Raw genomic sequence first — 21,254 nt, forward strand, 5'->3', positions numbered from 1 at the left:
TATAAAAAATCAAGGTGTTTTTGCCTAGAAACTTTCCTACGTCGCCCCCAATTGGAAATAGCGCCCGGTTTTTTTCACACTGTTTGTTAAAAAAGTCGTGCAAAACAAAAGAGCGAAATTCGTGCGAGAAAAAAAAAACCGAGCGAAATTTTCGGGGGAGTCGAAAAAAAAAACCCAAATAGGAACAGGGAGGATCAAATTTATGTGGACTGCTGGGATGCTCTAAGCTATCCGTTTCCGTACATCACCGCCAGCGGGGAACTCCTTAGCGCCACTGCCATGTGGGCCCACATCGAAGGGACCCAGCGCTCAGTGCAACTACCGTCTCTCTCCGCTCCCACGTGCTAGCACACCCAACCTCTCCACTCCAAATAGCCCCAATGGCAGCTACAGCTACTCCTCTGAGAGAGTGGGCCCCACGCGGCAGCGACGCACGCATGATAGGCTCGTAGCCCTCGCCGTCGTCGTCTTCCTCCTCCTCCTCCTCGTGCCGCGGAGCGGATTCCATCCTCCTCCCTCTCCCCGCCGCCGCCGTCAATCCCGAATCCTGAGGGCTCGGGTGGTCGTCGTCGGTCCGGGATGGCGGGGAGGAAGCGGAAGGCGGAGGCGGCGCGGGCGGCGGAGGAGGAGGCCGACCGGGCGCTCTACGGCGCCTTCCGCGGCGCCGCCAACTCGCTCTCGCAGCTCTACGCGCTCGCCGGTGCCCACCAGCGCCTCTCCTTCCACGCCGGCGAGCGCCACGCCTTGGTACGCCCCGAGCTAAAATCCCCCCCTCCCCAAGTCCCACCCTTTCCAGTCGGGTGAACTTCTGGTCCGTTTTGCAATCGAAAGATTAGATTATTTGTTTTTTTGGCCCCTTTTCCTCGATTTCTTTCAGTTCTTGGATCGAAAGATTTTTGGTGTTGCGGTGCGGGTGGGACGCTGAACATTTTGAGTCATGGGGCTTCTTTCTTCAGAATTTTTGTTTTCGATACTTACATTTTGTGGAGAATTGAACTCTCGATTTTCACCTTTTTGCTAGGTTCTGTGCATATAAAGCTGCAATATTTGCTATATTCTGTCTTCAGCTGTGGTGAAATTGTGCGGAGATTTTTTATTTTGGTGTTCACTGCTATTCATGTTTGGTTTTAGTTGCCACTTATGAGTTATGACAACAATTGTTTCTTGATGCAAATTTTGCTCAGTTAATTCACACTTTTAATTTGTGTGGGCGTCATCACACCATCTGAAATTGCAGTTTATCGCTACTTCATGATGACTGAAACCTAAATGCATCTTTGTTTTCATCATTGGTATTCTCGTTTAATTGCAGAAATCGTGGTTTGTTGTGAATTTGTTTACCATCAGTTAGTCAAACTTAGGTGGAAATGTTTCAATTCTGTATTCCAAGACACAAGTTAGATTGTGCTCTTGTCGTTCAAAAAAAAGAAAGAAGTTAGATTGTGCTAATAGTAATAAAGAGATAAAAAAAGGGATTGGCGTACAGAACATAATAGAGAAACGTATGGGATAGGTTTCCTTCTACACTATTTCTAAAGGATCTTTGACAAGTTTCCTTTTGCTTGTTTGGTGTTCACAATTAAAAAGTAGTACTGTTAGGTGTAGGTATGCTTTTCTAATCTTAAAAGGCATGTTTATTTTTCTCATCTTAAAGCATTGCAATAAGCAAATTCTAGGTTGGAAGATTAGCCAAAATTATCCCCCCTGTGATAGATTTTAGCTATAATTGTTTTGGTGCTGTAAGACAGCTTGCTGGGAGTGCTCTTTAAGTTTTACAAGTTTGCCTTCATCAACTTGTGCTAAACTAGTACACCTGTACTACATGTTCTGTTATTGTGCATTAGTTCATTTTGGTTGTGGTTCAATCTTCTCTTATAAGTTTTGAATGACTTAGAAGAGGCAATACCACCGAAACTACCATTGCCTACTGAAACACCAATTGAGATTTAAAATCTGATGGACTTTTTGGTTCACCAACAGGCTGCAGTAATTCATGGGAGGACACAGTGATATTGTGTAATGAATTTGGCATACTTGAATGCGTTGTTCCTTACAAAAAGCTTAAGTGATGGTGGCACAGTACCAAATACATAATTGATTTAGTCATCTGGTCCCCCATTTGTGTTAATATGGTATAGATAGACAAGTATTTTAGTTGTTTAAATCAATCCTCAGGGATTGTGTCCATACAACAGGACAATAATTGGTGCTATGATGCACAGACCCAATTGCATATACTGGTGCTTAGCATTTTTCGTGCTCTTGTTTAGATTGATAGATTATGCTTGGTAATAATGTGCAGCCATTTTGTTTTATTCAGGAAAAACTCTACCAGTGGATGGTGCGACAGCATGAAATTGGCTTGAGGCTCACAGTATCTGACATAGCATCCCACATCCAGGTCCAGATTTCTATTTGTAGACTAATCACACTCTTATTGTACTACATATAGTTCACTTTCACATCTATGATCTGTTCACTGAACCTCTCAGCTAGGCTGTAGTATTATGAACGATGATATTTCATCACATTTCATTAATAGCTCCTGTCCTTACTCCTTACCCATGTAGCCATGTTTATGGGTTTTTCTTGAATGTAGCACGAGATTGAGTATGGAGGTGACAATGCATTAACTTCACCGAGATCGCAACACGCATTCCAGAATCTCCAAGCTCCAATGCACATCCCCAACACAAGCACGCAGCAGCCGCCATCTTGTTCAATCACACCATCAAACCCTTCCAAGGACTCTATGATATTTTCGAAAGCGCTATCCAGCCCTGTCCGGCAAAACCTGCAACTGTACCATGTACAGCAAGGCGGTGACACAGGATGCTTTGCAGATGGCATTTTTTGCCCTGGAAACCGTGACTCGGATCCTGCAGCATCAAATGATTCGTCGGTGGATATGCATTCAGATAGCCCAGGTCATGACTCATGAGCCCTGATTCCTGAATGAGCAATTACCATTTTCCAGTTTGATTCCATGAACTGCAATCAACAAACTTGCAGTAAAGAAGTGGAATTGCCCTCACGCAATCTGGGATCTCAATTTAATCCCTCACCCAAGTTAACTTGTAATTTGTAACTAGCTATTGCCCAGTTACCTCAGATATAACGTGCACATATATATCATCCATGTATGTACTTTCAGATTAAATAATAGCTGACGTATCAGTTTCTTTTGGTACTAAACAGTGAACACTGATCAGTAATTTCAGATTGCAAAACTTTAAGCTAGCTTATATAGCTGTTTCTTCGGTTAAGTGTCGCAAATGTTAATCGTACATAATTTCTTTGGGGTAAATATGTGATGAAAACTCAATTTAAGTGAAAACTCGTGCAAACACCAATCAAAAAGTTGTCTAAATTTTTTTTAAAAAAAATCACAAATGTAGATATGATGATATTTTGTAACCATGTAAAAAAAATCCTGTTCAAATTTGATTTTGTTTGTAAGAAATAAAAATATAAAATTCCAAAAAATATAAAATTGTTATTTTTATATCTCACAAACAAAGTAAAAGCAATATAGAAATTCAGAATACTTTTAGTAAGTGTTATTTGTGTACTCAATTTGGCAGAAGCTATATATATCGTGGCCGTGGGAACCAGAAACCGTACGATCCCTATGGTATGAAATGTATAAACAACAGGAACAATGCACTAATGCATCTAATGAGCACATTATTTATATTTCTAAAACAATAAGATTGATAATTATATACTTCACCCGTGAACAAAAAAAATAAATTATGAGCGACAAAACAAGGACCCCAAACATCCTACCGTCCTGAATGCAACAAATTAAATCACTGTAAAAATTCCTGTCATTCTTGCATCTGTAATCGTCAAGCTCTTTGTCAGCCACCAAATGGAAGATGTAAGCATGTTGTATCTATCATCAAGCACTTCCTTTACCACAAAACAGAAAAAATACACTGTTCTAGTACAAACATATCTATAGTTGCATTACACCTAGAGATAATTTACATGAAGACCAATCTAAATTCATCCACTCTCAGAATATTCTTCTTTCTTTGGCACTCATCTTGCTGCTGTGACCTCATTCGGATCAATGATGTACCCAACAGGGTTTCCACGGCCCACTGAGGCCCTACGAGACAGCGAAGGGGGCCGACCCAGCTGAACATTGGCTGGGACAGGGATTTCATCAGAGTGACCAGAAATGCAGAGTGATCCATTGTCATCTTGATCCCAGTAAACTTCAACCATCACGCCTCTTGGGTGATCCTCCGACTCGGTTCCGGGAATTCCGACAAAACGAGCCCCCTTTGGTATCTGCATTGCCATAGAAAATGGAAGTGATATCAAAGAGATATTCAGAGTTTTCTGAAGAAATCACACAATCAAATTACAGCATAGCAGCAAGTTTCAGAGTTTTCTGTACTGTTGCTGCTGTACAGAAGTTCTCTACATAGCAGTGAGATTATCCTTTTCATGTCCAATATTGCAGCATTGTTCTTAGGGGTACTAAGGAACAAACCTGAATAGATGAACCTGATGATAGGTTCAGAGTAACCAGGGTGCCTTCAGCAGTAGAGCTCTCCAGTTCTGCCTGCTTTGCGATGTTCAGGAATACTTCTTCGAGCGTCGTGAGGCCGAGTTGAATGTCTGAGATACCGAATTCCCGTTCCCTGTCTTGGAGTTCCCCAAAGAACCTCTGCTTAATGGAAAATATATTAGCCTATCATGAAATTAAAGCATGATGTTATGACAGCCAGAGTTTTGGGTCAGGAAGCAGTACCGTCAGAAGTGGTTCTTTCTCATGGGGGATGACGAACGTTAAGAATGTCCTGCTCTCCTCTTTTGGGTCCACATCAAGCCGCTGTCAATAAATTTCACATGATTTCCAGCTCTACTATATGAAAAGATAATTTTGAAGGATATAGAATTTAGTGATGAGCCACATACTTCCTTGAAGAACCATTTGACAGATTCTATGTTAGGGTTAACCGGGACTTCAGTGTTTCCGTTGACGTTAGGGCTTTGTGTGTGACCATTTCCAGAGAAATTCACATTAGCAATATATCCCGTTCCAAATTTCGACTTCAGCCTAATTGAAGTCCCAATGCACCGCAATTTCCCTTTAGCCATGATAGCGATCCTGTCACTCAGAATGTCAGCTTCCTCCATGGAATGGGTGGTCAAGACAATAGCTCTTCCTTTCTTTGCTTCCTCTATGATGTCCCAGACGTGCCTCCTTGTTATTGGATCCATGCCAGTAGTCTGTGTAGGATATACATTGTTAGATCGGCACATGATAAGGGATGTTTGGAAGAAAGTTTGTAGCAAATTTGACAGTCTTTACCGGTTCATCAAGAAAGACCAATTTTGGATCACCAATTAGAGCTATTGCAACACTTAGCCGGCGTTTCATTCCCCCACTGTAGCTACCTGCTCTAACATTAGCTGCCTGGCTGAGCTTCACTTGGATTAAGGATTGTTCTGCTACCTGCATTGGTTGAACAATCAGAGGAAGATCAATGCAAGACAATTAAATTAAGTGCTTTAGAGAGGAGTACGTGTAATCAGTTCTAAAGAAACATACCGACTTGATTGTTGATGGAGGCAGTCCCTTGATACTAGCAAACAGCTCCATGTGCTCTTTAGCTGTTAGCGCATCCCACAAGATGTCAAACTGCAAAGAAATAAATCACGAATGTTTATCTTCCTTTGATCAATTCACATGCATCAGTAATATAACAATGTTTAAAGCACCTACCTGCGGACAGACTCCGATCATCCTCCGAATATTCGACATCCCAGCAGTGCTTCGAACAGAATGCCCATAAATCATCGCTGCCAATGTTCAAAATGGCTTATTAGATATTACAAAACAATACAACTATACAAGCTTTTGCTTTTAAGAAAGATACCAACCATCGCCGCCTGTAATTGGTGTGATTCCAGTCAGGCAACTGATTGTTGTTGTTTTACCAGCTCCATTGGGCCCAAGAAGGCAAAATAACTGGTCCTTCTCAAGGTTCACCCATAAACCCTGGAGAATTTTTTGTGATCAGTAATCAGAATAAGCAAATCTTCCATGTTTTACACAACAAGAAGTGACATATGGACTTACTTTGACAGAATGAAACGGTTTAGTTCTCCTGCATCTGCAGCAACCCATACTAAAACTCCCTGGATATGTTTTCCGCAAACCACATATTTGAACTGCAACACCAGGATCTACTTCATTGTTTGCAGCTTGTTGTTTTACTAGATTTTCCTCAGCAATAACATCCTCATCAGTAGGAGAAGCATCATCAGCTGGGCGGTTCGAACCAAAAAAGCTAAAGAGTCCTCCCTCTGTAATGGAGCATACAGATTAGCAAGTAATGCAAGAAACTATAGCTAGAACTTTGTCCAGAACTACCAAGAACTTCAAACAGTCCTGACCTTGCAACTTTCCTCCTCCTTTTCCTGTCCAGTATGAAGGCATCAGAAAGTAGAACACTGACTTTCGAACACCATTGACATTTGGAATTATGTTGTCAAAGTAGATCGCCAGGACAAACCACAAGAAAAATGTGGAGATGAGCCATTTGTAGATATCATCCTATGAGATCGTTGTGAACATTCAGATTGATATTTGCATAAGGTTTAACAACATAATATCCAATAAGCAATGATTCGTACGTACAATAGTAATGACGCAATCTGTCTCAAAAGATTGGCATTGTCCCTGCTGATTCCAGCTGATTCCTTTGTCTTCAGGAGTGGCCGTTGCCTTGCCCAGAATATTGAGGGCTTGGGCAAAAACATCAGGTGGAAACAAGGACCATATTGTCCGGTAGTACTTCTGGTAGGAAGTTGAATATGGGAACCCAAAGGTTGTAACAAGCTGCACAATAAGAAAATTAAAGAATTCACACACTTGTTCTGAGAAATTGAAGTACTGGATCCATAGTATTACAATTCAGAAAACTTACTTGTGTCAAGAAGCCAATAATGAATATTGCAAATCCAACAGTAGTAGCTGATGCTGCTTTTGTTACAAATGTGGATATCATGAAGGCAAAACTAAGCTGCAGCAAGCATCATGAATGAGGACAATATGTTAAAAACTTCTTTCTTTTGCAAGTTGTAACGGGAATCAGGAAATGTGTAAAAACCAACCATGCAAGCATGTTTTTATTATCTAAATTTAACATTTTAAATGGAGATAGGAGACTGATGGTTAGTATGTCAAAATTACCATGTTCAGTTGGAAGAGGAAGAAGAGGAGGAATAGGATCCCAAAGTTATTGTGCAGAAAGAAGTCAAACTGGAACATCATCCCAAAGAGAACAGTAAGAAGTGCTGAAAGTAATGTGACGAAAGCCTCCCAGGTTAACCAAGACAACCAATACGCTGACTCGTAGAGCCCCATGATAGACATAGCCTGCAATTATTAACCAAACTTTGAGTGGTGTCATGTAAATCTTACAACACAGGCAGAGTATGGGGGAGCTCGAACCTGACGAAGCTTAAGCTCTTTCTCTGTCACCAACGCACTGATTTGAAAAACGAATCCAAACATAGCAATAGCAAGGAAGAAAGTTGGCCCAGCTTGGGCAATAGTAGAGAAGGTTTCTGTAGCTGGGTGAGCGAACTCCTTGAACCCCACAGTCCAGCTAAAATTTGGGTCTGTCACATTCATCAGTATAAATATATACTGTTATTTGCCAAGACAACTATCAAACAGAAGCATACATACAGCTAACAACTATTTCTGCAGCATACCATAAATAGTTCAAATTAATCTAGTCAAAAGGCTTCATGAATTACTGAACAACCGGAATTGATGTCAAAGGGTATGACATAAGTGGTACCAAGTACAAAGCACAGAAGTAACAAAAAAGGCATGGAAGTAGCAATACCTCCAATCAGCAGCCTCGCCATTTCCCTCTCAGCTGCAATTTGAAGTGGTATCTGGAACTTGAAGGTAGGATCCTCATATGTTCCTCTCCGAGCTACCGGAGTGGAGTTCGTCTGAATACCATACTTTATCTGAGTGTCGTTTATAACTTGAAAATGTAAGGCGCCAGGGCAGCGCATTGGATTTTGGAAAAGCCAAGCATCAACTTCATCTGGAGTATTAAAACCCAAGACCTGAGAAATTTAGCAGAAACAGTCAGACGACATGTTCAGTGTAACAATAATTCTAGGGTCATGAATCTTATTTAAGCAGTACAGAAGAAACTACTAGTGCATACTGCGTTTGCAGTTTACCACTAAGGCCAAGCTTATGTCGATTGGTAATGAATGGACATATGAAGGCGCACACCCAATAAATTATGTAATTAAAATCCTCACACGAACAGGAGGTTCTATAAATCTTGTGTAAGTTTTAGACAGCAGAATTTCAGCGTTTACTCTCAGATCATCATAATTTGAATATTCATTAGGAAATAAGAAAAGTATGCATGTTCTTATACAAAAGACCAACACTACTTAAATGTGTACTTGTATCAATCTATCATCCAATCTATGGCAACCGGTAGTTCTCCCAAAAAACAAAAAGAATTAGTATATTCCCCGTAAAAATTTCCAACGCGCAATGCGACCATCTTTATTTCCAGCAAGACAAGGCGTTATACACAACGGATCAAGAAGCCACGCACTAGTACCATACCATGAAAATGACATCAAGTGTACTTACGACAAGCTTAAATGAAGTTAGATGTTCCTAGTGAACTCCTATGCTTCCTAATCCACGTTGACAACAAAATAAACATCGTTTTCATACTTTCTTTGAAAAGTTCGCAAGGTCCACCATCTAGGTGAGTACTTACTGCTGACATCTCCACACGGAACAAATAACAAACTAAAATTGCAAAGTCAGACTATCACAGTTAAACGTCAAATCGGCATGTCTGCTCCAAAAAGATTATAAGAATATCTCTTTATTATTATTATTTTTTAAAAAAAAGTGATTTTGCACTAGAATCAATCTCTCGGTATTATTTTTGTTTTGGCTCAGAATTCACAAATCCATATCTATCCCTAACAGTGAAACACGCATGCTCAGGTTTCAAACTTATCCAGTACTAGGGACTACAAAAATATTTGCAGGAATAGGGGAATACAAAATTCAGAAATGCAAAAGCAAAGAAACGGATGCTCATAAGATACATCCTCGAAATGCTTCGAATTCTCCTCTTTCAAGAGGCTAACAACTACTCACAATAAAAAAAAAACCGAAATTCAGTATGCACCACACCGTTCTGCCATCACAAAAACGCCCAAAAAAAAAGAGCAAATCGTTCTCCACCAAAAACCCAAAATCCTCACACCAAACGTGCTTGAGCGGAATTGCTCGCAACCCAAACTAATCAACCAGAACCTGCACGCCCAAATCACACAACCAATCGCGCCCAATCTACAAGAACAGAGAGAAAACCGAATCTTCTATTCCCAACCGGAAATCCGCGGAGATACAAAGAGATAAGTACAGAAAAAAAAAGATGAATCTAAATCCAGAAATCACCTTCTCGGCGGGGATCGGCCTGCCGGGGTTGTTCCTCCGGATGGCCTCGACGATCCCGGCGACGCGTGCGCTCCCGGCGCCGCCGCCGCCGCCGCTCCAGAGGAAGTCGTAGCAGGGCTCCCTGACGAAGTACTTGTCCTCGCATGGCGGGATGGGCGGGGCGACGAGCGGCGACGGGTCGGGGACGTTGCGGTAGGCGGTGGTGTAGGAGAAGCGGGAGCGGATGGCGCGGTCGATGCAGAAGATGAGGAAGATGAAGACGAGCGAGGAGAGGAGCTGGAGGGAGGCGGAGCGACGGTGGCGCCAGGTGAGCGTGGCGTTCTTGCGGAGGAGGGCGCGGTACTGCTGCCACGCCAGCGCCGCCCCGCTCAGGAGCTCCATTGGAGGGCGGAGTTCGAGGAGTTCTTGGCTTCGCTTCTTGGGGAGGAGTTGGAGAAGAAGAAGGGGGCGTTGGTGAATTGGGGTATTTATAAGGGGGGGATTTGTAAGAAAACGGCCGGATGGGGAGGTAACGGACGCTGCTGCTGCTGCTTGCCGTGGAGATCCTCTCCAGTGCTTCAGTGCTGCTCACTGGCACGTGGACCCAGGGGTCTGTGGGTCCCACGTGTCAGTGAACGGACTGCACTGCATCCTCTGCTGCTTGTGTGTTGCGGTTGCGGTTTTTTTTGCCGCGTGGAGTGATGTGGGTTTTTTTTTTTTTCTTTTGGTTAAGCTTCAAGGAAAAAGAGCGAAGGGCTAGCGTTGCGGATGTGGCTGGTGCTATGTAATGGAAATAACCTAGATAAAACTTACAGCCGTATTGTTTGTGGGTTGTTGATTATATATTGTACTGTATATATTTTATTTCTCATGTTAGAAAAACCACTAATATATCTATCCAATACTTTACACAAAGAAGATATTTTCTTTCAGAAAATTCCAGTCTATGGTTTGTAAACATCTTTTTTCACATAAGTACTTAAAAACATATGACCAACTTAAATCCGAGCCAATTTTTCTATACTATATTAAAAGAAGGTAGTGGTGATCATGGTTCCACCACCACCACCTACCTAGTAGTAAGCTCATTTAATTAGTCATGTCTTTTTATATAATTTGTACATACAATTATAACTCGTTGCATTATATCAGGACGTGTGACTAATGAATGTTTATATAATAGAAAAATAATAAAAATCCTAGAAGTGTTGTTTGTTTCGGTGTTACATGTGTAATCGACTTACTAGTATTGATAACCCTTTTTTCTATTATAAAGTTCGTTGCAACGCATAGGCTATTAGCTACTACTAACAAACTGAACACATGGTTGCTCTAACTTTCTATATATACACTCCCTCCGTTTCTAAATATTTGACGTCGTTGACTTTTTAACACATGTTTGACCGTTCGTCTTATTCAAAAAATTTTGTGAAATATATATACATATAAATATATTTAACAATGAATCAAATGATAGGAAAGGAATTAATAATTACTTAAATTTTTTTTGAATAAGACGAACGGTCAAACATATTTAAAAAAGTCAACGCGTCAAATATTTAGAAATAAAGGGAGTAAGTTATTTGTAAATGGAATTTCAGGTGTTACATGAAGTCCATATAAAAGGAATTGAGCTAACCAAAAACAACGCAAGCACAAAGTTTGTTTTTTTTACAAGCACAAAGTTGCAAAGTAGAGTTGCTGATTTCTTTTAGCCCAAAATGTGGACAAAGGACCAAATTAAAAGCTTTAATGAGAGTGTATCATACTCGCGTCGTTATCTATCTTCAGACGTAAGCATTGAACAGAGTAATGAGTACAAATTAATTAATTAATATATAAGGTATAGCCACATTATGCAATAAATACCAGAACAAGTGTATCATGGACATTTTTGCACTATATGGTTAACGTTTAATGAGAAAAAACCATAAATTCATTCATGAACATATCCTTTTCGGAATCACACCGTCTCCGAAATATAAGTTTGGAAAAGCTATACTTACAAACAAAAAAGGACTCTTTCCAACAAATTTTGCACATGATTTTGAGTTCTAGTCGTCTCTACTATAATATATTTTTAGAACCAGGCATATTATGATATAATAAAGGAAAATGCTTAGGTCCGGGCGACCGACAGGGTGGAGCAGGATCGGGTGCTCCACCCCCTACGTGCGCACGTTCCCTTGGCCCCACCACGTGTCTCAAAAAAATATTTCACCTACTGTATTCACAATGTTTCACTATGTATAGATTTAATGTTGTAGTGAGTTAAGATATTCTTTTGCAACAAATCACCCACATATTTTGGAAACCCTTTATTAAGGGAATTCGTTTCATTTTTTTCCACCCAAAATGTTTCACATAGTGTACTCACAATATTTCACTATATATAGATCTAATATTGCAGTGAACTAAAACATTCTTTCGTTATTTGCTGAAACATTGTTTTTATATAAGGTGAAACAACTCCCGATTTAAATGATTGAAACATTTTCGATCTACTTAGTGAAACAATTCCGATATACTTGGTGGAACACCGTGCAACATTTAAAAATAATTTAATAATAAGCTAAAAAAATTTTCACCAGAATATATCCATGTGTGGTCTTGTTTTCAAGATTTAATTGCAACGAATTATATGGTGCAATCGGATCATGATTTGGATAAATAATTTAAGAGAAAAAATAGTTTAAAGTGGTTTTACACGCATGCGTGGCGCTGACGGCGCCTGATTTTTACATTTTTGGATCGGACGCCCGATCAGTAGTCTTGTCCTATAATAAAAGCAACTTTCCAGCGCAAATCTAGACATACAATTTCCATACTAATTGTTTTTTTAAAAAAAGAATATTTGCATTTCAAAGCTCCCAAATATATACACGTTTCTTTGCTCAGAAGGAATAGCAAGGAAGTATCCTTACCTACATCTAAGCCAACAAACGGACGGCAAACGTCAATGTTAATCGTTTGATTGTTTTCTGAAACTATATCCTCAATATGTGAAGTGAAAGCAACCGTATGATAAAATTGAACGGTCATGATAATAAATTTAGAAGAGATCATCTGCAAACTAACAAAAATTACTGTATAGTTAACAACTTTTAGGCGGCTAATAAGCTGTGGGACTGCGTGAGCCAGAGAACAGTTAAGCTTTTTTTTTACCTACACCCTCTGGATTCTAAAGAAACACAGAAAGGTCCATAAACCAGGACTCGAGAAGTATTATTGTAAAAATTGTGGGTGTGTAAGTGTAGATTGAACGAGTTCTGTTTCTGTAAAAAAAACGTGTTGCCGTCGACGTACGTATTTGTGAGTTTCCGAGGCCGTCCATCCTGCTGGTTAGAGAACCGTACTACAGCCTAGGGATTCGTGCAGGTTTGACCTGTGTATTAGTAGTAGGACTACTTTGCATTAGTCTAAGAGCACCCGCAATGGTAAAGTAAGGTGCTCTTTATAAAATATGTACATCTTATCAATAGACTAGATTAATAGTAAACCACATCAATAGTATGTCTACATGGATATCTATAGCTCTCTCATCCATTGTCTCGTTTTTCTCTATAGACTATCTCCAAGTTAGTAGATAGCTTTAATCTCTCTCTTCATTTAATCTCTTCCAAGTAGGAAAAACACGCTGACATGGATCTCTTGTAGGGAGCCTATAGATAACCATTGTGGGTGCCCTAAGATCATGTCCTCTTCTTTCTAGTTATTCCACTAGTGATATTTAATCCGAGGGCTCTGATTGGTTGATAACATGGAACCATGTGAAGGGTAGAGGCCGCGCATGATTTTCACGGTGGGTATTTAAATTTTAAAGTAACTATGTTATTAATAAAAAAAATAAAATGTATCTTTCGAGTTTTAAGCTTAGATAGAAAGGTATTTTGTAAAAAAAAAAGTTAAATACCCTCCGCTAAACTTACATGGAACAAGTTTTATAATTATTATAATTATATTGATACCAACTATCTATACTTTCTTTTAAAAACTCTAATGATGGTGATGAGTGATGAATCCATTACCACCCACCAACGACATGTGGAAACTTGAAATTGGTGAATCTGCCACCATCTATTCCTACTATCACCAGACATATGGGTGCCACTAAACAATGAAGCATGCATGTAGACTATTTATTCCCAACCTATGAAATCTATACTTCTTTAAAACAAACATAGATTTTGGTAATTGCAAAGAGCCACTACTTCATCCCAGTGGGTGGTAGCGCTATATATTGGTGGTGTAACGAAAATGTTTCTCCTCCTAAAATAAATGTTCCTTTTGACAATCAAAATTAAGGAGTATGACCTAGATATATGCTCTCTATTACACCAGGGATAGTTGGAAGTGAAACAATGATTAGGATAAGATGGGAAAAAAAAATTGAATGAGAGGTGATTGGAGAACAGGACTACTCTAGAATATCATTCTTATTGAGACACATTTAATACCTAAAATAACAATTATTTGCATATGGCAAGAGTATTTTCTTTTAAAAAATAACACAGCGCACGTACGTTATTTTCTTTTTCTAACTACTTCATAAATTATTTAAAAAATATTAGTTACATATGTTTGAATTACATTACTGCATTTCCCGGAAAAAAAATGATACATTATTGTGTGGAACGATAAACGACTTACTAGGATGCTTGGAGATGAAGAATTTGACGCGTCTACTGCTGCTCGCTGCTTAACTTCGTGGGAATTTCTTGGCCACTAAAGTGTGTTGACCTAATTAACAACAGGAGCTGACAAACTCTCCTTAATTAGTGCTTTATGGTAATGATGGGCGCTAAAAACAATAATTTCAACGGTCATAATTAAGATAGAAGTCAGCTGCATGATACGCTAAGCTCATGGAAGAAGATCCGATTATATTACATGTGCATTGCATATGCAAGCAAAAACACGCTTTTGCTTTGAATTGAATTATCCAGGGAAGATCAGTAAGTAGGATCTGGCTATAATATTCTTCAAGCAGAGTTTTCTGATAGATATGGAAGAAGAGGCTCACATGACTTGAATTTTCTAGGTCAAATCCTTGACCGGCCATAAGAGAAATGTGTCATTGTCCCGTAGTGAGTTTGTTGGTATTTCCGCGGGCGAGCCTAAGGGTAAAATATTGTTGAAACTCGAAAGGGTCTGCTGGTAAAGTAGGATTATTTACTACGTCCCCCGTTTTACAATGTAAGTTATTCTAGCATTTTCCACATTCATATTGATATTAATGAATCTAGACATATATTGTCTAGATTCATTAATATCAATATGAATGTGGAAAATGCTAGAATAACTTACATTGTGAAACGGAGGGAGTATAAGGAAAGTTTGAAAATCAAATTTGCTAGTAAGATATCTTTTAGTCCAAAATCTAATCTTTTTTCATGTAAATTTTTAAAACTTGATGAAAGGTGGCGTCGGTTCATTTTTCTTTTCCTTTATTTGTCTTGTTTTGGTTTGTGTTGAAAGAAAAAATAGGCATTGGCCAACAGTTGAGAACGTGGAAATTAAAGGGGAAATATCCAACTGGCCTCTGTTTTTTCTCGCTGTTATTTTTAGTATTTGAACATTTTCCCCCACTTAATTATGTTCTTGTTTTGTTTAAGCCTATACTGTACACAACAATCCTATTCGCATATACTATTTTTTTTCTTGTTACAATTATCTATTATATTAGTTTCACATCGAGTCAAACCTCAAACCGAAGGAAAAAAAATTAGTGTCAGCTGTACTTAGGTCAGAAGCAAGCTAGATCACATCCTACCAAGGCCAATTAATTACTGGTTGCCATTATCTGAAGCAAATGTTGGTCCACGTCCAAACAAAAATAATATACCCTGTTCATTTCTCGAAGGAAGTTTCTTGGCGACAAGCATGCAAAGTTTAGGCTCCAAAGAAATCAGATCGATCACAATTCACTATATATTGTGATCAACCAAAAGTTTAGACAATTATCTGAAAACAAATCAAATGCCACAAGTTAAAAAAAATTGTGATCGACGCATCAAGCCACAGATCTTAATGCTACACCAGTTCTTTGACTGATTGGAACGATGTGTGTGCTGCACACGTATGATCACATCACACATACAGAGCGCAACTTGCATGAGAGATCACCGTCAGGCAAACAAGATCCAATCAAGATCCAATCAAACAGTGTGCAATCTTTTTTTTTTTTTGCTTTGAAAGAAAGTGTGCAGTTTTTTTCTTAAAAAAAGAAGGGAAAAGAAACAGATGTTTCCAGCTGAGTGAAAATTTATTATTTGTAGAGTTCTGACCTCTACATAACTAAAATCTAAATATCCATAATAAGTAGTACTCTGTTATATTTATAAATTAATTTTAAACATTCGGAATGCTTATATTTTTGAACATAGGATGTATTTGGGGACATGAATATTATAAATTTACCTAAACCACAATAGTAAAAAAGGTTTTTCTATACGGCCAAAACGTCATTTTTGCGTGCGGATCTCCCGTTCGTCTGCAACAAAAAAATTTGCAAAAATCATCGTCATCGCCTACCCGAGGCCCTCCCCGCAGTGGCAAGCGATGGATCCGTCCTCCGCGTGGTGGCGGGCTATGGATCCGGCCTCCCTACAGTGGCTGGCAACGGATCCGCCCTCCCCCATGGTTGCCAGGAGACCACCGCCACCACCCTAGTTGACGCCACCCTCGCCGATGCCGCCGCCACCGCTGCCCTAGCCGATGCCGCCGCCGTCGCTAGGAGTGGGTAAAGGGGGAGAGGGAGTAGGAGGAGTGGGAAGGGGTGAATATATATGCCAGAAAAAGAGAAGTGGGGAGAAAAGAAAAAAGAGTGGGGAGAGATGGGAGTGGGGGAGATGCGCGCTATTTTCAGATGCGGGTCACTTAACAGGCCCGTATGCGAAAATACTGTCAAGGGGCCCATCTGCGAAAATGGATTTTCGTGTGTGGTTCATAAACCTATAACGGGGAAACAATTTTTGCAGACTATATAATACTTATGACCCGTCTGGAATATAAGGAGGGTCTTGTCCAGAAAAAATAATTTTGTAGTAGTGCTAATTAATTTATTCAATTTCAAGTGGATTAATTGGAATCTTTCATCTAGTCCTCAAGGATCCAAAACGAATGTTCGGAAAGATTGAGGCTGCCTACACCAAAAACAGACGGCGTATCTGCTCACGGTTTATTGTCTGCCATGTCAGTCAGTCAATTAACAATCGCAGCAGGTTGCATCTGGTTATCAAATTTTAAGTGATGCCATTGACCTGATGCAAGGGAATGCCCTGATCAGTTCATGTGTCTCACAATATTAATTGCAAGATAAATAGTGTGACAGAGCTGCCATGCAAGAGTTGCACTAATTAATTATTACTAGTAATTTGAACAAGTCGCACGGTCAAATTTAACTGTATTTTTATTTGGCCCCTGGATGATATCCTTTTCTTTTTGGTTTGTTTTAAAAATGAGGTTGTGTTTAGATCCAAAGTTTGGATCCAAACTTCAGTCATTTTCCATCACATCAACCTGTCATACATACACAACTTTTCAGTCACATCATCTCTAATTTTAATCAAAATTCAAACTTTACACTGAACTAAACACAGCCTGATTCACGTTTTGGAAATTGGATGCTTGGAGATGAAGTTAAGCTAGCTAGTGCCTATTGGTGGTTAAATGAACGTCGTCATGCTTTGGTTTAAAGAAGTCGTATGGAGATCGACCATGGATCCTTACTATATATAAACTGCATTATATTGATGCATTTTTACTTTATTTCCTAGCTTGCATTGGTTGCTGCATGCCCGACAACTTTCTTCTTAAGAAGAAGATCAACTTGCATTTAATTAATTGCATACTAGTACTGATCATAGTGATGGGGAAAATTGTGATGGTATCAGATGACCAAAGGGTCTATTGGATGTCTGTACTACCCTTGCTCATCTTATATACTCTCTCGATCCCCGTCCCATAATATAGTAGTATAGGACTAATTCATTAGAGCAATTTTACGGTCCTTGAGGAGGTACCATTTTTTCTATTGTAAATTTGGTACTTCTTGGTACCTAGGTACTATGAGGTACCAAATTTTACACTAAATTTTTTTATACTTCATGGTACCTCCTCAAGGACCGTAGAATTGCTCAATTCATTATATCATAATGTCTCATCCAGTCCTAGTTTAATTACTATATTTATGGGATGGAGAAAGTATTATATATTAAAAAATCCATTAAATACTCTATAAACGCTTCCAATCTACCACGTGCAAACCAACTTTATCGCAAACTTACGTTAAGCCAAGTAAGTATGCAAACTTACTCCATCGATGCAGTCATGGAGGCTCGATTCCTGTGTACGTACGAGAGAAAAATAAATACGTACAATTCGTAAAAAAAAAAAGCCAGAAAACATACGTACGAGAGACTAATATTCACTGAGAAAAACATCCGTACTTCATATGCTTGAAAATAAACTATATTAGTCCTTTCCCCATAATCCTCAAATTAAAAATTAATAGATTGTTATATTTGTACATACTCCCTCCGTCTCATAAAAAATAAACCTACGACTCAGATTTGTAGTACTAGAATGTGTCATATCTAATCCTAGATTTGTTTTCTGTGGACGGAGGGAGTACATATGAGCTTCCCCCTTATCTGTGGCTTGAGTAGGATCTATCTAAATTAGGTCTATAAATATAATGGAAAAAATATTGCATCCCATGTTAACTATATTTTTTAAAAAATATCACATTGAACAATATCCTAGCCTTTTTTAATATCTTTCTCATCAAATAATCTTAAGTATTACTCTCCCCATTTCATATTATAAATTGTTTAACTTTTTTCTTAGTCAAATTTCTTTAAGTTTGATTAAATTTGTAGAAAAATACGCTAATATTTTCAATAAAAAAACAAACATTTTATAAAAATATATTCAATGTTAAATTTAATTAAACTGATTTGGGCTTGTAAATGTTGTTATTTTTTTATAAAATTGGTCAAATCTAAAGAACTTTGACCAAACAATTTATAATATGAAACGGAGGAAGTACTTCCTATTTTTAAATAATTAAGCGCGGGACTACATTCATTTATAAACTTCGATAGTTTGTCCTCTATGTATAAAATTTATAAATATGCACCAATGATCTATTTGTTTGGCACAAAAATATAAACCAATTAAAGATATGTTAATGGGGAAAAAATCACTAACAATCATCATTAGCTTCTTTTTTTTGAAAGAAAATCATTAGCTTCTTTTAATAGCATGGGATTAGCTTCTTTATATAGTAGAGAGATAAATTATACTACCTTCGTTTCAGGTTATTCGTATAGATGTTAATGAATCTAGGCACACATATATGTCTAGATTCATTAATATATATATAAATGTGGGCAATGCTAGAAAGTCTTATAATATGAAACGGAGGAAGTATATACGTGGGTTTATAACACACAAGTTGAGCCTTAAGAGTTAAGGCTTATATAAATTTAAAGATGACACCTAATTATGCGTGTATAGCTTCATCTGATAATTAATCCTATGAGCTTAAGTTAAACCAGCAGATACACTTTCCAATCCAATTGGCAGTCCCAGGTTATGGGCCTTTAGTTTAACCTTTTGTTAAACAAAATCCAAATAGACTCCCCAATGTCTAATACCATAGGCATTTGGCCAACAGTTCATGTCTGAGAGCATAATTAAACTGAACAAAGTACGCGTAGGTTAAGTTATATATGCTCCAAAAAATAACGAAACATCCACCAAATTCAGTGCTTTGATAATTGAGTTCAGACAAGTGAGCCTCACATGGATATAATTTTTGGGAGCTCTTGATACTCCTATTAATTTGACTATAATTTATTATTTTTCAATGCTTGGTAAGCAACAATTACTAGCCTTAACAATACCAACATTCCATGCACAACATGACATGTTACCATGACATGAGATCTTATAAATCTACACAATAACTTGGACCATAAATAATCTAAGTTTGAATTGCATGTGTGTGATGGTGACAGGTTACATGTGCATGATAGCTAGCCAGTAGCTAGTATTACATATGTTGACAAGTTTGCTGTTGTCAACGTTTGTTTTCAACTCTTATCTTCTATAACCACCTAGGACAACTCATAGGAAGGTTCCTAAAACTGATTAATAATCACAACAAGCTCAACGTGATCTCATGATAGTCACTCAAATTAGGAATATATGTGATGGCACGACCATGTGAAAAGAACCGTTATGCTATATTTGAAACTTTGTGTTGGATTATTACACGCAGTAAAGAACAAATCCAACATGGAAATTCTGCAGCATGATATGATAGTTTTGACATGTTTTGATATGATAGTTTTGACATGTCTAAATGTTCTGAACAATCAGATGCAAGTTTTTGTGAGTTGTGACCATGTTTTTTATGGTGACTATTTGAACTTTTGTTTCTCTGCTGTATAATATATTCTGCTCGGCTCTTCTTCTTCTTCTTCTTCTTCTTTTGGGAACTTGTTTGGCTCTTCTTGAATACCAATCTACACACAAGGAGCTACTGGTTGCTCTTTGTTTTCTCAAATATAGTTAGCCTATAACTTAATTTGATAGTTATCTATTGAAAGATCATATGGAACATTCATAACAAAAATGAAATGTTTTTCCCAGGTGCAATATGCTGATCTGTCCACTCCTAGAGCTGCTGATGTGCAATAAGCACAATATCACTACTACATGATTGATTTTTCTGGACGTTGTCCCCTTTTGTTTCCATGTGGTTCATAAGTGGAACCGCACGGAAAAATAGAGGGACCGGCGCTAGGCTGTCGCCCGCACGGGAAAATAAGCTGATTTTTCCGTGTGGACCTATTAAGAGAGCCGCACGTGAAAATAGTACTCTCTCTTTTCCCTCCTACCCACTTCAAAATTTCCCCTTTTTCCGCGCGCCTCAGTCCCCTCTCTCTTTTATCCGGCCCCAAGTCTTCTCTCTCTCAGCCGATTCTCCTCTCCTCTCCTATGGATCTGTTAACGACCAAATTTGGTAAGGCCATGGACCGGATTCGAAGCCAGAGTCAAAGCGAATTTGGAGGAAATCTGGTTAGGGAAAGCAGAGTGCGTATCGGCTACGGAAGGCATCGGCTACCATATGCATCGGCTGACACTAAATCTGACAAAGACAAGCCAATGCAGTCGGTCTCGAACAGGTGGTCATGCAACTATTGTCGGATCAATTAAGGCACTTCATATGCATTGCCACGCAAGGATTGGAGTCCAAAAAAGGCAATTGTATCTATTAATTAGGATATTTTGTTAGATTCCTTAGAGATATTTTTGGTAAGAGTCCGCCTAAGGGACTTGTTCGTGTTTTAAATTGTAGAGATAGAATAGTGTCCAGCAAGGACATATTATGTACTTTGGGTATAAATATGGCCCGACACCTTGTGAACAAGGGATGACAGTTCAATAATACTTCGGCGCATCGCCACCCTTTTCTATTTTCATTGTTTCAACGAGTTTTTGCTTTCGAGTTGGACTGCATCGAGTTCGATCTCCGACGAAGAGGTAAAGCTTGTTATGACGGTTTGCGTTCTCAGGATTAGTGCTTACATCTTCATGACACTCTAATCTCATCTATGTGAATCGTCGGATTATCATATATGTTGTATAATCTAGATCAATCTCATCATCCAACCCCATCAGCTAGCCTCTATCATCGAAAATGGCCGATAGATTCAGATATCGACATTGAGTTAGATTATACAGTATATCTACCATCTCGAAGGAGCTT

At 38.8% G+C, this 21,254-nt stretch overlaps 2 protein-coding genes across 2 annotated transcripts; one reads left to right on the forward strand and one right to left on the reverse strand.

Moving 5' to 3' along the window:
- The first annotated feature begins 397 nt into the window (after positions 1–397).
- Positions 398–3,195, forward strand: LOC127782087 (uncharacterized). Its single transcript, XM_052309152.1, has 3 exons — positions 398–747; positions 2,321–2,401; positions 2,600–3,195. Exons 1-3 carry the CDS (start codon positions 580–582, stop codon positions 2,939–2,941), a joined length of 591 nt encoding a protein of 196 aa, XP_052165112.1. The 5' UTR covers positions 398–579; the 3' UTR covers positions 2,942–3,195.
- A 697-nt stretch (positions 3,196–3,892) lies between these two features.
- LOC127782086 (ABC transporter A family member 2-like) lies at positions 3,893–9,938 on the reverse strand. The gene is made up of 16 exons (XM_052309151.1): positions 9,494–9,938; positions 7,884–8,115; positions 7,481–7,650; positions 7,220–7,405; positions 6,954–7,049; positions 6,665–6,865; positions 6,421–6,580; positions 6,104–6,330; positions 5,905–6,022; positions 5,747–5,823; positions 5,573–5,662; positions 5,333–5,476; positions 4,936–5,250; positions 4,769–4,849; positions 4,508–4,684; positions 3,893–4,302 (listed from the first exon to the last, which is right to left on the reverse strand). Exons 1-16 carry the CDS (start codon positions 9,872–9,874, stop codon positions 4,048–4,050), a joined length of 2,910 nt encoding a protein of 969 aa, XP_052165111.1. The 5' UTR covers positions 9,875–9,938; the 3' UTR covers positions 3,893–4,047.
- Between the last annotated feature and the right edge of the window lie 11,316 nt (positions 9,939–21,254).

This window comes from Oryza glaberrima, chromosome 8 (assembly GCF_000147395.1).
Source record: "Oryza glaberrima chromosome 8, OglaRS2, whole genome shotgun sequence".
Taxonomy (NCBI): domain Eukaryota; kingdom Viridiplantae; phylum Streptophyta; class Magnoliopsida; order Poales; family Poaceae; genus Oryza; species Oryza glaberrima.

What these genes read in the sequence shown, in the direction of transcription:
- LOC127782087 (XM_052309152.1), top strand. Translation starts at nt 580, where the DNA reads ATGGCGGGGAGGAAGCGGAAGGCGGAGGCGGCGCGGGCGGCGGAGGAG. An exon ending in CCGGCGAGCGCCACGCCTTG is followed by an intron (nt 748 to 2,320) that starts GTACGCCCCGAG and finishes TGTTTTATTCAG; the next exon opens with GAAAAACTCTACCAGTGGAT. An exon ending in ACATAGCATCCCACATCCAG is followed by an intron (nt 2,402 to 2,599) that starts GTCCAGATTTCT and finishes TCTTGAATGTAG; the next exon opens with CACGAGATTGAGTATGGAGG.
- LOC127782086 (XM_052309151.1), bottom strand. Translation starts at nt 9,874, where the DNA reads ATGGAGCTCCTGAGCGGGGCGGCGCTGGCGTGGCAGCAGTACCGCGCC. An exon ending in AAGAGCTTAAGCTTCGTCAG is followed by an intron (nt 7,406 to 7,480) that starts GTTCGAGCTCCC and finishes TAATAATTGCAG; the next exon opens with GCTATGTCTATCATGGGGCT. An exon ending in AGGAGGAGGAAAGTTGCAAG is followed by an intron (nt 6,331 to 6,420) that starts GTCAGGACTGTT and finishes GCTCCATTACAG; the next exon opens with AGGGAGGACTCTTTAGCTTT.